Below are 17228 nucleotides of genomic sequence, written 5' to 3' on the forward strand. Positions count from 1 at the left end.
GGCTGCTCACCTGATATATATATATGTATGTGATGGTAACAAAAACAATTCGGAGAATTCATTAAAAAAAAAAAAGCTCCGTATTGTCTGCATAAAAGATGTCTGATGTTGCCGGAGTTTATTACTTTCTTTGATAAATCACACACTGTGGACGAGGGAGTGAGTTATGTCCCCCCATAAAACAATTCATTTAAAGTTTAGGGAAAAAAAATGATAGCAGTTGTCTTCACTCCAAAAAAAATAGAATAAGGAATAATGTGAAGAAAAAGAAAAAAAAAAAGCCCAAAAAACATTCACAATAACTACAAAAGGTAACATGAAAAATGTATTAAAAAAATCCCCAAAAATATGAAAAGAGGCTAACTGAGGCTTTTTGAATGAAAGAGGAACGCGGCGGCGTTGATAAGGCTGCACATTAAAGAGGGCGGGTGATGGAAACCGAGGAGAGAGAAGCCGTGACATTCTCGGGATGCCGCCGCCTCCCGCTTCGTCCATCACCAATGTCAAGAGAAGAAAAAAAATCAATACAAAAAACCCAGCTCTGTGTGCCTCACCTTCAAACTACATCCACTTTCACTGAATGGAGGGGGAGAGGGAGGAGGGGGAGGGGAGGGGGAGGGCCTTGAGGGAAATAAAGTGAAAAAAAAACCAACACTTTTTTCTACAAGAGGACCTACGATGTCCTGGAAACTACATCTACTAACACTACAAAGTCCATCAGGCATGTTCGCAGAGGAACTCCTGAATGCAATACAATAACACTCACTTTACCCTGTTTAGATCCAGGCCAGCAGGGACCTGAGAGGAGGAGGAACTACACTGTGGTGGGCAGTGGCCGAGGTCAAGGGTCAAGGTCGTCTAAAAAACAAACAAAATTTCAAAAGAAATTTGTATGTCGCTGAAAACAGCTAAAAAAAACAACAAACCTGAAGGGAACCCAAGAAGAAGACACGTACTTCAAAAATAAACACCTTTTTTTTTTTTTTTTTTATGGCAATTTTTTTTTTTTTTTTTTTTTTTTTAAACAATGTGCATATCTGTCACAGAGGGTATGCGGAGCCAAAGGGAAATCACCTAAAGCCTCTAAACACTACAGTCTGGACCGGATCCATCGCACCGAGTCCTCTCTTAGCCGGGTTAAAGTGATAATCCTAAATAAAGCACATTCTGGTTCTTGGTGTTTGGGGCCAACATCGCCCACTAAAACCACCCCGAGGACCAGACCTGAACCAGGTCTTTCTAGGGGCCCCTTAGATCTGGGTGAGGTCTGACATAAACTGCAACCGGTCTTGGGTCTGTGCAAAAATGATTGGACCTGAACAAGACCTGAAAGCAGCCTAAGTTCCTCCACAACCGGCATGAACCGTTAAAAGTAGATTTTTTTTTCCCGATGGAACTTTTGAATGGAGCGAGCGCTAACGGATGGTAGCTCGCTACGCCGCCTCCAATCGCCCTGTAACGGCGACTTTTAACGGTTCATTTCAGTTTCGGTTCCAGTAAGGTCGGGCGTGTTTTTGATCCGAACCCACGAAGTTAGTGCATTTCACCGAAGAACGCAGGATTTCACAGACCGCCGCTTTAAAACCACACGTAGTCACGTTTCCCTGGCAACGTGGCACAGAGGAAAAGTAAAAAGAAAAAAGAAAAAAGAAAGAAAGCCCTCCGACGAGAAGTCTGCTCAATGCATATATGTGTGCAGGAGAATGCGCACGTTTAGCAGCATTCAGGATGAAACCCGGTGACATACTTGTCTGTCCAGCAGAGGGCCCGCCCCCCCCACCGCCACCCTCCCTCCCCCTCTGACACAGATTGATTAAATTTTCTTATCCTGATCCTTCATTGATAAGAAAGATTCTTTTTTTTTTTTTTCCTTTTTCGTCGAGCTGTCAAGCTGTTTGAAAAAAAAAATAAAAAAAAAAATCATTGCATAACACTTTGGTCGAGAAAGAAGAAAACAAAAAAAAACAACAACAACAGCAAACCTACCGATCCTCCCCTTCCCCTGCAATAATAAAGCCTTACATCCCCAGTCTATGATTGTAAAAAATACCCGTATGCTCCATTTTTTCAATGATCCCACAGATCCATCAACTGTCACCTGAACTCATGGAATGTTAAATTGACAAGACCGCCTCCCAGAAGCAGGACATCTGAGTCCACGCAGATTAAAGTGGCTCCCATTTTTTGCCAATTCATTTTTTTTTTTTTTTTCGGTGTGACGAAAACAACTCGGGTTTTACGCAGCTCCGTTGAACATTCAGTCTCTTGATTGAGGTGCCTTAAAACATGTTTTTTTAAAAAGTATCCGCAGGTGATTTCGGTTTTAGACCGGGCAAACTCTTCCTTTTCACAGCGAGAAAAAAAAGGTACCTGAAAAAATAGCAACAACGTCTTCCTGAGGTAGTCTCGAAACGCTCGTCACGTGTGTCCAGCCGCCCCCGTCCGAATAAAATAAACTCTTAAAAGTCTAGCTCTAACAATGGCAACACCGACACATCGAGCAAACTGGATACACACTTGTAAACTCCAAAGACCAATGCATCTACGAGCATTTGTTTTGTACAGAAGCATGTGCACAGTGTAAATCAGCATACATTCAGCTCTGTCGTGTAATAAATATATCAAGAAAACAAAAACAAACTAGCTGCTTGTCACATTCACGAGAGGGGGGGACCAGTCCCTCGACTCGGGCGGCCGTGGTGGGAGGGGTGGGGGAAGGGGGGCGGGGTTTAGTTTCCGGAGGAGGCGGTCACGCTTGGTGACCAGCTTCGTTCCTGGGGCTGGTCAGGCTGGATTTGCAGGAGTGCAAGACTGCTTTGAACATAAGGGGGAGCTGCTCCAGAGGGACGTTCACCAGCTTCCCTACGAAGACAACGGGGAAAAAACACGCAGAAGAAGAGAGTTTACGGTTGCGTTCATAAGCAACTGGGAGTAAGTGGGAAACTTTGTCGGTGTTACTTAGTGGCCATTACTTTGTCGGTGTTACTTTGTCGTTAGATTGTCGGTGTTACTTTGTGGTCGTTACTTTGTCGGCGTTACTTTGTGGCCGTTACTTTGTCGGCGTTACTTTGTCGGCGTTACTTTGTGGCCGTTACTTTGTCGGCGTTACTTTGTGGCCGTTACTTTGTCGTTATATTGTCGTTGTTACTTTGTGGCCGTTACTTTGTCGGCGTTACTTTGTGGCCGTTACTTTGTCGTTATATTGTCGTTGTTACTTTGTGGCCGTTACTTTGTCGATGTTACTTTGTGGCCGTTACTTTGCCATTGTTACTTTGTCGTTGTTACTTTGTGGCCGTTAGTTTCCTGGCTGTTTTAAATGTTATCTGCTAAAACCAACAGTGAACAAATAATAATGACTCCATCTCGTCCCTGTGATGGTTTATGGGTGATGACAACTTTGTTTGTCACTCTTTTGTATTCAGACAGCGACGAGGGGGTAAATAAAGGTTGTAAGATTGTGAACACAAAACCACAGTTGAAAATTTTACTACCTGGTGGGGCCTAATAGCTGCCCCTTTTTTTTATGCCTGAGTAAAAGTGAACAAAAAGCTCTGTAAAAAAATCTAAAGATTAGCACTTTGACTACCATCTGAAACACAAAATACTTTTTCTACACTTACCAGCAGGCTGAAGGCAGCTGTGTCAGACATGATCAACCTCTAGGAGGCCTTACCTGCAATGCAGCGGATCTCTGGCAGACACATCATGATCTCGGGGAAGCGTTTCGGGTGGTGCGGGTACTTGTACTCGATGAAGTCCTGGCACACGTACCAGTAGCGCTTGTTCAGCTGCTCGAGCTGGGAGATGTTGGACAGTCCTCTGATATCTTGTGGGGAAGCAGGGAAAGAAAAAAAAAAAAGAGGTGGGGGGGGTGCAGCCGGGAAAGTAAGGGTGGGGGAAGACATGCTGGGATTTTTTTTTTTAAATGCCGGAGAGTTTATCGTGGTTACCTTGGTTGAGGAAGTTGATGGCTTTCATGCAGGCGTACTCCTCGCTGCTGACCTTCAACTGGTGGAACTTGTGAAACATATAGATCAACCTCTCCATCACCTCCATCCCGTCCTCACTGAAGCTGAGGGAAACACGCACACGCAGAGGAATTCTTAGAAAGTAAAGTAACAAAACAAAAAAAGAAAAAGAAGAGTTGAGCAGGTTTCGTTGTCCACTTTGTAATCCGCTGTGAAATGGAGCAGCACGTCATAAAAAAAGAAGCAAAATCCCCTTCAGCACCATTATCTTAAGCTTCCACGCTTCAATGAACAAGGCAGAAACGAGGGAGGAGGGATGTGTCAGATCTACCGAAAGCTCTTCAAAAAAAAACACACATCCTCCTGATCCCACAGCTTTCTTTTTATCCATAAACTTTAATTGCACTCGTCAAAAACCTCAATTCTTCCGGCTCTCACGCTTCTAATCTAAAACTTGCAGCGTAAATCAAGCACTCCACCTCTTCAACTACGGGCAAATTGAGCGAAGCGGCGCCGTATATTAGGAGGATGTGTGTCGCGGGGTCAGACCGTTCGCGCTCTGAATTACAGTATGTTTTCCGTGGGCCAGACGGTGCTAGCCACAGATGCGTCCTGAAGGAGGGCCGCTCCGCTGGCCGGCGCCCAACCACAACACTCGTCCCCGCCGAGGAAACCTCTCGTCTTTCCTTTCTCCGTGAAATATGGACTCGGTGGTAAATCTAACATTTAATATCTCGTGCAGGCTAATGTGAGATAGCGCCGTAAAAAAGAGACGCGGGAGGCAGTTTTAGTGGGCGAGATTGTTATCGTCGCTAATGAATGAGGGTCATTTCTCTCTGACGTAAACGTTGACGGCTGACGTGACGTTGCAGCCCGGCTAACTTATTGTCCTGCAGAGCGAGGCAGACGATGCCGGTGGACGAGCATCGTCTGGTTTGGAGCGGTGACGTTCTGAGGCGTCTCAGGGTTGTTAGCATTATTAGCTTGTTGTTAACTTGAGTTAAGTTGGTTTTCTAGTGAAAGTTTCTCTTAGTTAGCTGGTTGAAAACTTCTGTCTGGTTGTTTATTAGTAGAATTAGCTGGTAGTTAGCTGGTTTGTTAGCTGGTATAAACTGGTGAAAGATGCTTTTTTTTTTTTTTTTTTACCGAACTAATGTTATTTTAAAAGATAATGTCAGCATATGATTTTAAACATTTCTTTGCTAATGTTCTTTTCACAATCTTAATAACGAGGAACCAAGTTCAAATAGACTTCGGTCGAAACCACCGACGGAGGTTCTGAACGATCTCGTTCCCGTTCACCTCTGCAGCTCTTCGTCGCACGGCGTGTACTTGGAGGTGACGTTGGCAAGGTCTCTGAAGATCTGGGTGCTGTAGATGGTGAGGCAGGACAGCAGGATGAGCTCCTGCCAGGTGGAGCTGAGCAGGCAGGTGTAGTCCTCGATGGAGAGCTCGCAGAAGAACGGCAGCTTCTTGATCCAGGAGATCTGGCGGAACAGCAGCTCGTCGGCCAGGCGACAGAGAAGGGCAAAGAGCTCCACCTGGGTCACCTTGTACCTGCAACACACACACCACACACACACACACAACACACACACACACACACACACACACACACACTATATATATATATATATATATATATGTGTATATATATATATATATATATATATATATATATATATATATATATATATATATATATATATATATATATATATATATATATATATATATATATATATATATATATATATATATATATATATATATATATATATATATATATATATATATATATATATATATATATATATATATATATATATATATATATATATATATATATATATATATATATATATATATATATATATATATATATATATATATATATATATATATATATATATATATATATATATATATATATATATATATATATATATATATATATATATATATATATATATATATATATATATATATATATATATATATATATATATATATATATATATATATATATATATATATATATATATATATATATATATATATATATATATATATATATATATATATATATATATATATATATATATATATATATATATATAATATACACACATACATACACTGACAGCTGATCAGGAGGAGACACATCTGGTAGATATATTTATAGATATTTGTGGCTTGTTGAGTACAAATTTAATGCTGACAAGCTGCTGCAGAGTTTCTGACTCTCCCACAAAAAGCTGGTCAAAAAATAAATAAACAGCAGCACCCACAATTCTCATTTTAATATTTTTCCAATTGGAGGCAGCGACTTTAAATCTGGTTCATTTCAGAGAAACATGATTTATCTTTGTTGGAAACTCAACTGGCTCAGATCCAATGTTTGATTCTCTGCATTTTTTTCTACATATACGAGGAAAATGTTCCAGTCTGCTTGTCTGTTAATCCTTCAGATCAATTTGTCAAAAGTCTCCAAACCAACACAGACCGAGCAGCAGCAGACAAAACGTCAAATATTTAATAAAGTACTTCGTAAATTTAGCTGAGATTTAATGTATTTTTGTAAAATGAAATAAACACAGCAGATTTATTTGAAATATGACTAAAACTTCAGCTCCTTCACACGATTTAGAGGCAAATAAGCTTTTTACACCACTTCATATATTTGATAACCAGATTAATAGCACAAATATGACGGATGGATTATTCTAGGTTTTAAAATACGACTTTTACAGATCAAAACTACCCGGTAAACATACAAATAACAGTGAAAATGATCATCAATAGTTGAAATTAACAATTAAAATAAGAATATTTTTCCAAAATTAGCCACATTTCTGCTTAATGACTTCACATGAAGTCAAATTGAAATTGACAAAGCATGCTCTCCTTTCTCTTTTATCGTCGACTCACCCATCCTCGACGAGCATGGGGGTTTTGAGGGAGGTGAGGTCCTCGGCGGCCACCAGCTGCAGCACCAGCGGGTGGGACTGCGAGTAGAGGGTGCAGGTCTGCGGGCTCAGCAGGTCCGACTGGGCGGTGCAACTGAACAGGTGAGGGAGCAGCTGGTAGTGTGTGGACATGGAAGTGTTGATGTACTGATCCCTGAGGGCCACCGTGTAGTTCATCTCCACGGAGCGGCTGGAGGAGGATCGGGGGGGTGGGGTGGGGTGGGGGCGCACGCAGAGGTCAAAGGTCACGTGATGCAATCATATAAGGAGGTTTGTTGCTCAAAACTAAACCTCTGCACAGGACTTCTTTAACCTTTAAAACGCTTCTTGTTCTTATTTTTCCTTCAGCAATCCTTGCATTTTTTTTTTTTCTTCCGTGGAAACCAGCGGACAAAACGTCGCATTTCTTTCTACCTGCGTGTTCTCTCCGATCGCTGTTCATTTTTCTGCAGATTTAATCTTGATAAAAAAATATATATATTAAAAAACAAACGCAAAGTATTCCACTGAAATATGAGAGATAAAAAACACGACGTTTACGACCCAACGAGACTGAAATAAAACGCCGTCATAGACAATATTCGTCCTTGATGAGTGCAGATAAACAATGAATGCGCTTCTTCTCTCCGCAGCGAGAACAGCAGATAGCGAGTTTTCTTCTTGTGTGTGTGTGTGTGTGTGTGTGTGTGTGTGTGTGTGTGTGTGTGTGTGTGTGCGCGCGCTATCATCGGCGAGGACCGAGGAGCTGCAATATATTCAAGGCATTCTCTTTTTCGGGCCGATGAATGCCTGAAACTAAAGTCTGGAAGGGCGTTGGAGGGGGGGGGGGGGGTTAAGACTGTCAGGGCCGGCTCATTATCTCAGCGACTCACTTGGACGACAGCGTGGAGGCGGGCGACGGCTGGTTGCCCTCCGACGCTCCGTTGCTGGGCGAGCTGTGGTCGCTGTCGCCGTTGTTCCCCCAGCTGTGCTCCGGGGCGTCCTCCTTGAACTCCTCTCCCGACATGATCCGCTCGATCTCCTCCTCTGTGATCTAAAATTTTTTTAATAATAAATCACAAAAGATAACGCACACAAAAAGTGGTTGCTTTTTTTCCCCTGCATCTTCATGCAACATGCGTCTCCTTTGCATTGATGAAGCGTTGACGAGCAACTGTGCTGCTCTTCACAAAGAAATACAAAATTTAAAGAATTAAAAAAAAAAAAAATGTTGAGGAGCAAGGACGCAACCGCACAATGAGACGGGGAAGGTAAAGTGGGGACAAGAAAGAAAAGGAAAGAGTGTGTGTGTGTGTGTGTGTGTGTGTGGACGAGTATAAAACATAATAATAATAGGCAGGTCAGTGCAGGGAGAGAAAAACACACACGAAAGCCTTTTATTTTATTTTAAAGGCTTTAAACGTGCCGGTGAAAAACGGATCTGCGGCTTCGGGTCAATTCGCTCGGGTCAATTTTTTTTTTCTCTCCATCAATTCAGCACTGAAACAGGCAATTCATCTCATCATCTCATATTAACAACAAGAGAGGTCCCTCCTTTTTAAAAAGACGCCTTTTAAACGGAGGCGGATGTTTTCTGTGTTTTGGACTCGTTGAGTGGAGCCTCGGCGGTACTTATCCTCGTGTCACGGGGTTTTTTCTTTTTCTTTTCCCCGACCGTTTGTGTGCGCGTGTTCAATAATGAAGCCGGCGCTGAATAGTGGAAATAATCAACGATTATACCGATGATGTAACGAAAGGTCAGGGCTCAACTCTCATGTGCGGGTGAGCGGTTATTCGCGCTGGCGGCTCGGTGTTATTTAACGTGAATGACAGCGAGGTCAGGTAACTTACCTGCACGGGCCCGATGCTTTTGTTCCTCCCTCCCGGCATGCCGTCCTCCCTGATTGCTGAAAGAAAAGAAAAGAGAGAAAAAAAAAGAGAAAAGAAATCAACATCTGGTGCTTTGAACATGATCAGTATCACAGCTCTACCTAGTGGCTGAAATTCTTGGCAGGCGGACATGTTTTTCTTTTTCCTCCCCTGAAGATGGTTGATTAAATTAAAGTAAAATGTATTTCATGCATCAAGACAAGCTTGCTTCAATTTGAAGGATTTGGAGAATAAATCTTTTTTTTTTTTTTTAATGAACTGAAGGAGCGGTCACTTCCTGCTTCCTCCCACTAGGGGGCAGCGTGTGCACATAGAAAACAAAAGAGTGTTTTGAGGACCCCTGCATGAGGACATGCTGCAGCTCCGGTCTGCGCGTGTGCGTGTGTGTGTGTGTGTGTGTGTGTGTGTGCGCGCGTGCATTCCAGAAGTGAGTATGTGCAAAGGTTTATGGGTAGAACTGATGTGTTTCAGCCTTGTGTAGGACGCTGAGATCAGGTTGAAGCCTGGAAAACCGAGGCAGCTGTTTTTATTAACCTCTTCAGTGGTCTCACTCGTCTGTGTGTGTGTGTGGGGGGGGGGGGGACATCTGGAAGGGGGGGGAGGGACATCTGGAAGAGGGGGGGGGGGACATCTGGAAGCCCGGTTAAAGTGACTTCCTGTCAGGTAAATCCTTCTCTGCACGTCAAGTTTGAATATTTCAGAACTGAAAGTAACTTTTTAGTTTGTTGTTTCGTCTTGAATTTTTACCTTTTTTTTTTTAAGGAGCCCTGAAAGTTCTTTTCTATAAAGATTTTCCACGTGTCGGCCATTAGGGGGCGCTATAATAAAGGTCAACCTGTTCTTGTTGAATAACTCCTGAATGCTTTATATGGACGCGTTCCTTTCATACAGCTGCACCTGCTGGTATAAGCCCCGCCCATGTCCACCTTTCTTCTTTCTTTTTTTTTTATAAAGGTACGAAATCGTCTGCAGGTAGACTTCACGATGTTCGGCTGTTTTAAAAGCACTTTTTTTTTTATAGTGCCTTTAGTGTTACCTTTGCGGTTCATCCCCATCTGCAGACACTTGAGCAGGCGGCAGTACTGGCAGCGGTTGCGCTGCTTGCGCGACATCTCGCAGTTCTTGTCGCGGCTGCAGCGGTACACGCGCTTGTTGCAGATGCTGCGCTTGAAGAAGCCCTTGCAGCCCTCGCAGGAGATGATGCCATAGTGCAGGCCCGTGGCGCGATCCCCGCAGATGAGGCAAGTACGCTGGTCAGCTGGATCATCTGCGAGGTCGGGGGGGGGGGGGGGCGAGAGAAGAGGATTTAAGAAGCATTTCCACCCACTTTCACTGATTCATCCAGAAAAAAAAAAAGTGTGTGCAGGAAGCTCGCTGAAGGCGCTCGATTTTAATTGCGATCACGGGGGCGGTCGGGGCTTAAGAGCTCGTCGGGCGCCGGATAATCCGGAAGCACTCTTTTAAGCTCTAACTCTCACTTTGTGAAAGTGGAGGTGGAACCAGAGGCGGCCGGACGTCTTTTTTTTCTTTCCACGGGGATGTTTTATTCAGCGGCTCCGACGACGCGAACGCTTCGTTTACGGTCTCTCGTTTCTCTCCTCGGTGTCGCGTGGAGAGAGAGCAACCTAAAGCGTTGCATGACACCAAAAATCTCCGGTATCCCAGGTCGCACCTTTAAGAACCCCCCCCCCCCCCCCCACCCCCGTTGGATGTTCCCACTCATTAACCGTCACCTTCATTTCCTAAAGGAGCGGTTTTTTTTTTTTTTTTTGCTGATCTGTCAAAACTGTGAGAAGTCGTCGTGGACAGGAACGAGGCAGGGCGGTAAATGGGGAACACATGTGATGGGGGGGGAGGGGGGTATTTAAGGAAGTGGTGCAGGAACAGGATGTCCTGAACAAAGTACATTAAAAACGGTGTCGATTGCGGCTTCATGAGTCGTCGGTTCGGCGGAGGGAATTAACTTCACTATGTCAGCCAATTCCCAGTTGCATCATGGGAAATGTAGGCAGCAGGTTTTGACAAGTGGATTTTAAAAGATGATATTTTTCTGGATCTGCTGCGTCAACTATCCGACTCGAGTGAGGTTGTTTTATTTTTTATGTGACTTCTCGCACACGTATTTCGACTAATTGGATCGTTTGAAGTCTTTAGGCAACGAAAACTGATTTAAACGAGACAAATAAAAGAAAGAAAAGTAACTCGGTTGAAGTTTTATTCTTTGAGTCTCTTTTGTTTTCAGGGTTGTTGTTGTTGTTGTTTTTCTCGAGTTGTGAATCACCTGTTGCTTTGATTGACATCTGATTTTGGCTTCCCTTAAAATCACTTCCTGTGATGACATCACAGTCAGCCCTCTCTGTTCTTCTTCAGGTGAGCTAACGAATCTCTGCACAGATAAATATAAATTAAATAATTTCTCATTATTTTTGTTGCCATAGCAACAAGTGTCATGAAACCCTCTTTGGGCACGTTTGAGCTCCTGAAGCTTCTGCTGTCGAGTGGGCAGCTGATGAAGAAGGTTGAAGAGGAAGATGGATGAAGAGGGGGGGGGAGAGAGAGAGAGAGAGAGAGAGAGAGAGAGAGAGAGAGAGACCTTTACCCTCCTCTGGGATGATGTGGTTGAAAGCCGATAATGGAGGCAGACTAACAGGCTTCCTGAGACCGACTCGGTTGGAGACTCACCGACTGATACAAACAGTTTACAGGTCACATTCACACAAACAAACAAACAACCTGCAAACATTCACAAACATCCTCTGATGTTGAGGATTGACGTCACGCTGCCCTTTTTAATTCTGTGACATTTTACTGCAAGTTAACTTTTATTCCATTAAACTAAGATTACTGTACGTTCGTTTTAATAATTATTATCATTATTATTATGTAACGTGTCAAAAAGTTCCACTTCCTTAAGTCAGAAAGACAAAGTCAAAGCTGTTGTCTTGATGGGGTTTTTTGTGATTATATCATATTTAAATTGAAATTTTGGTGCATTTTACTTTAAAATAAATCATTATTTGCGGGTCGCTTCTAAACACAAGAGAAAATAAAAAACCCAAAGTCCCTCTTCTACAGTCTGTTTGTGGTTTTGTCCCTTCTGGGCTCCAGTAGAAACACGGCAGACTTCACTCACTGTGCAGATATGAAGGAATTATTTTAAGGTTCTGAAAAAAACACAAATGATTCTTAAGTTTCCGCTGATTATACACAAATAAACACGTTAATTATGAATATTCCATTCCCAAATCTGGATTTTCTGGTGGGAATACGTTAAAGAAAAGAAAAAAAAAGAAAAGTGGATGGATGGCCATCAGGTCGTCCACCTTCAGTATGTCTTACAACAATCCAACTAATGTTAAAGAAATGAGCCTGTTTACACCGAGTGAGTAAATAAACTCACGTCCAGAAACGGTCATTTACAACGTGAACCGTCAGACTCGACCGGTTCAGGCTCACATTATTGAATTATTGCAGCAGGTTTGAGAGAAGGTCAGCCCTGCGCTGTGGTGCCTTAATGAACAGGGCGGAGGGGGGCGGGGCCTCTTCCACAGCTGTGGGTCGGATGAGTGTAAAAAATTACAGATGAGGTCATCAACAGCAACAGCAGCAGCAACAACAACAAAAAAGAGTAAACCCAGAAGAAGTGAAACGAGCATGACGTCACACCACAACAGACGCTGAATCTCTGAAAATAAATAAAATATGAGGCAGCTTGAGATCTTAAGGTGCACAAAGTACGAAAACCTGCTGGTAACGTGACGCTAAAACACGAGCTGCACTCGGTGTATTTGAATTGCTTATTTAAAGGATGTCAGCTGAGTAGGTGGACCTTTAATGTGGGACCTTTAAATGTGGCCCCGGGATGTGTTTCTCCGTTCTCCAAAATAACGAGGCCGCCCACTTGCGATCCGATCAAACGGATGTGAACGCGGCTCATTTGTGACTCTTGAACCCATTTTTGTGTGTTTGGATGAAGCAGCAGAGGAGAAACACGCACACACACACACACACACACACACACACACACACACACACACACACACACACACACACATACGCTTGTTTACCCTCGTGGGAAGCGGCTCGAGGAAACCCGACCCGGCGGCTGCTGTAAACGCTCGACCCCGCCAACCCTCGCTGATTAGACGGCACAATATTGTGCCAATAAACAGGCCGGAGTAACATAATCATTAATATTCAAATGAGCGGGATTAAGGGCTCGTGTGTGTGTGTGTGTGTGTGTGTGTGTGTGTGTGTGTGTGTGTGTGTGTGTGTGTGTGTGTGTGTGTGTGTGTGTGTGTGATTTAAAGGGGCAGCTCATCAGAGGCATGTGACTGAGCTGAGTTAAGCCTCCCAGAGACAGGAGGAAAGGAGGTGGGGGGGGGGGGGTTTCAGGGTTCGTGTAATTAGAAGGAGGTGGAGGGTGGAGGGGTTTGTGAGGGCATATGGCATAAAGCCTCTCCCAGATAATGAATGGTGAATGGAGGACTTCTAAAGCCTGGAGACAGATTACCATTTAAATGGTGTGAGGTTTAAATTTGAGGACCTGCAGGGGCAAAAATACTGTACAGAGACAAAGGGGGCGTCACGCCGGGGGCCCGTCCGGGATTACAATTTAACTATTCTGATGATTAACTCTATACTGATGGCGCTGAGGTTAAGTCGACTCCGAGAGAGAGATTTTTTTTTTTTTTAATTTCTATTAATAAATCCCGTTAGTTTCTTAAACAGCTGATTATCGCCGTTCTCACTGCGACGTAACAAAGTTATTGTCGAGCCATCGACAACGTTTCCAAAAGATGAAAGTTAAGATGAACGCCAAAGAAAAAAGGTCACAAAAAAACATCTGAATGAAGGCTCATTAATTAAAAGAATGAACTGTGTAAAGGGACATGAAGTTACATGTGATGTTTATATTTGTCTTTAAAGATGAATTAAAGTCGGGTTAGATATTTAATCATCTTTGAATGGTTTGATTTTTTTAAAAAGTTTTTAAGCTTGAAAGTTGAAACGAGTTGATAACATTCACTATATGATAGTAAATATATTCATTTTTCAGCTCTTTTGAACCCTTTAAAGGATGTCGTCCACCTGCACTATAAAACTTTAGAAACTATTTTAGATCATTAGACATGATTTGTAGGAACGTGGTTTTTTTAAGCATCATTACACCGCTAGATTAAAAAAACTCCCTCGAAGACACCTGATATTATTATTTTTGTTGTAATTTGTTGTCGGGGCCAAAATGACAACCTCACTATCATTTCAGTGAATATTTGTTGGCCCAGAAACCAACCAGACCCTTAAGGGTGAGTTAAAACTCACATGTTTGGATAAAATTTGGAAAACGTTTTCAGGGGGAGGGGGGGAAAAAAATCTCTTAATTAACCAATTAGTGTAGAAAATAATCGTCAGATTTAAAGGACCTGCTGAGGTTCATGAATTTAACGCCGCACTGAAATAAAAGTGGGGAAAGTCCTCTGAATTAATTTTCCTTCTGCAGAGAGTGCGACAGAAATATTCTGGGATGCGAGTTGAGGGACAGTTCAGCTTCGGCTCTGAATACATAAAGAGCTTTAGGAGCTGATGAGCTTTAGAATAAAGCAGAGCGACACCTCCATGAAAGAATCAAAGACCCAACAAACTTTTCCACTTCCAGCTGAAAGTTTTAAAAACGACACTGAATACCGATCGCCTCATTAAAACACACGGCAGATCAAATGATTGACATCTGTCGTCCCGTTTCGGAGAACAACGTTTAAAACCGTATACTTCCTTAAAAAAAATAATAATGATAATATTAAATTAAAAAAAAAAAAAAAGCTATCAGCCTGATTTGCCAAATCTATCACCCGTCTTTCAAGTGCATGGCCGCCATATAAAACGGGGCCGATTCACACCTCCAGCACACTTGATCTCAGCGTGTCACGTCCTCTGACTCCTCCCCCTCTTCCTCCTCATCCTGACAGTTAAATATTCATGAAGTTTCCCCGACTTCGCGGCAACCGGGTGGCATTTCTAACATGTGGCGGAGGCTCCTCCCACCGCTCGTCCCACTCTGATATGAAGGAACAAATATCAGCCTTTCAAAATAAAAGCACGGCGGACCAAAATACTCTGGACATAATCAGCCTCGGCCTCGAACACCAATATAATAGAACAGGATGTGTTTTTTTTTTTTTACTTGTGGTTCTCCCAGTGACGCCTAAGAGTCCTAATGTTCTGGTTAGACTGGAAAATCTACAAAATAAAAGGGGCCATTTCCTCATGTGGAAGTAGAAAAGGCATTCAAGGTATTTGTAGTTTAAAATGAAGCAACTTTGGTGCTAAAGACAAAATAAAAGAGGTATTTCAACACGGTGCTTCGACAGGATAATCAGCTGTTATCTTACGATATCAAACTATTAAAGTATTGTTTTGCACAGGTGAGTGTAATTCATGTTAGTAGATATTATTCTAACCGACAGATGCAGTCAGGGAGGATTTAAAAAGAGACATTTTCTTTTGATTTACTTTTTAAATTTACTTCTTTTATTATTATTCCTTTATTTATTCTATTCACATTTTCATACCTTATTCCATCATTATTTTATTTCCTTTAACATATTCTTATTCTAACCTTTTATCCCAGCTCCTATTTAACTCATTTACTTTTTAATATTACAGCTTTTATCTCTTTAATGCATTTCACTGTCTTAATTTTTATTCTTTTATCTATTTTTTTTTAGTTATTATTTCACTTTATTTTGCTTCTCTTACTGTTATTTTAGCTTTTAACCTATCGGCTACATTTTCATCATGCATCTTTCATCGATCTCAAATTGTTGTTTGAAATTTTTTTTAATTTAACTGTCCGTCTTATTATTGGCCCATCAATCATCTGTTCAGCACTTTGAACTGCACCGAAACTTTATGAATAAAGTTTGATTGATTGATACACATGAAGATGAGTTTACTGGTCATTCACACTCAGCCCGTGGAAGCTACACGATGCCTTCAGGGTCTCTGCAGAAAAACAGAAGAAAGTGTGTTTACAAGCTGTTACAAGTGGATGGAGGCAGATGCATCGTGGGAAATGTAGGATTTTACCATTTTAAAATCTCCCAAACTATAAAACTCCCTTAAAATACACAGAAGAGCGCAACAAAAGCTTGAATTTAAACATTTAGAGACGAACGGGTGAATCCGGAAGAACGTTCCCAGGTTTCAGGTGGAATTCTTACACAAATATTTCTCATTGACACGACGAGCCGTTTGAGCTGCATTCAGAAATATTCGAGCTGCGAATCACAAGGTCGTAAAAAGGAGACGTGACGATAAATTCCCCCCCGAGGTGACGATGAAGAGTCATAAAAAAGAAGCTCTGCTTCATCTTGAACTCCACCCTCTCTCTCAGGAACCCCCGATGCTCTCTCTGTGTGTGTGTGTGTGTGTGTGTGTGTGTGTGTGGGTGACACACACACACACACACACACACACACACACACACACACACACACACACACACACACACACACACACACCGTCAAACCCCCCTCTCCTAAAGGCTCATTAAAGGCTGCATTGTTTCCCAGAGGTCATCCCGGGTTTCATTCCAAACTTCTAACACAAACCAGGAGATACAAGTGAAGCGCCTCTTGTTTCCTTCCCAGCTCACAAGTACGTCCCTAAAAGATATTCACCGTAACCCCCGGCGACCGAGTGACATCTTCATCACTTGTCGTGAAGGAAACCTGTTATTCAAATTTATTTTTTTTTTTTTTTAAATCCCTCCGAACGCCGTAATATTTGCGTGAAACGAAGAATTAAAAAAAAAAAAAAATTAATTCCCAAAATTTTGACGCAAAAAAATTCGGCAGCAGAAGCTGTGCTGAAAGAATCAAAGTAAAGTATTGTTAAAAAAATTAAAAAAATAAATCTCAACAAGAAGAACTCCTCATTTACAAACAGCACACTTCTTCTCTCATCACCAAAATAAAGAAACCGAACTGGAAAATAAACAGAAGTAGCAGCGTTTTTGGTGGAAAATGTGTCCTTCACAATAAAAGTTTCTAATTAAATGCTTATTATCAAAGGAAATGATTACATATTACTGTATATTTAAATTAGAGACTTCACTTTGTTTTTGTGCATCCAGTCGGTCTGTGTTGAATGAACATGAATTAAACAGCATCGAAAGCTCATATTTTGACAGCTGATGTCGTCGTTGTTTCTATATTCCAGTCTAGTTTTTACTTTTCAATAAAAAAAAATTAAAAAAAGATAATAATTAAAATATTTCTGTGATGTTGCAGCATGATTATTATCACAGTAAGTGATTAAACATTTATTCTTTTATCAGGTAGCACTTTAAAAAAAATTGTAATTCCCACCAAAATGTTTTTTTGTTTTTAAAGAAAATCCGCTGCAAACAAAACACCCC

The 17228-nt window shown here is 41.8% G+C and overlaps 1 protein-coding gene across 1 annotated transcript in view; it reads right to left on the bottom strand.

The window, feature by feature from the left end:
- Positions 1 to 1803: 1803 nt before the first annotated feature.
- Positions 1804 to 17228, bottom strand: part of nr6a1a (nuclear receptor subfamily 6, group A, member 1a) — an 18669-nt gene continuing 3244 nt past the window's right edge. Inside the window, 9 exon segments of the mRNA XM_069701472.1 lie at positions 1804 to 2768; positions 2771 to 2862; positions 3674 to 3826; positions 3951 to 4072; positions 5271 to 5525; positions 6900 to 7127; positions 7810 to 7970; positions 8768 to 8823; positions 9843 to 10073. Coding sequence (XP_069557573.1) covers positions 2730 to 2768; positions 2771 to 2862; positions 3674 to 3826; positions 3951 to 4072; positions 5271 to 5525; positions 6900 to 7127; positions 7810 to 7970; positions 8768 to 8823; positions 9843 to 10073 — 1337 coding nt within the window. The 3' untranslated portion in view covers positions 1804 to 2729.

The sequence above is a fragment of the Brachyistius frenatus genome, unplaced genomic scaffold, assembly GCF_029030835.1.
Source record: "Brachyistius frenatus isolate BFR_SWC_R1_liver_20210118 unplaced genomic scaffold, ASM2903083v1 Contig_37, whole genome shotgun sequence".
NCBI lineage: Eukaryota > Metazoa > Chordata > Actinopteri > Embiotocidae > Brachyistius > Brachyistius frenatus.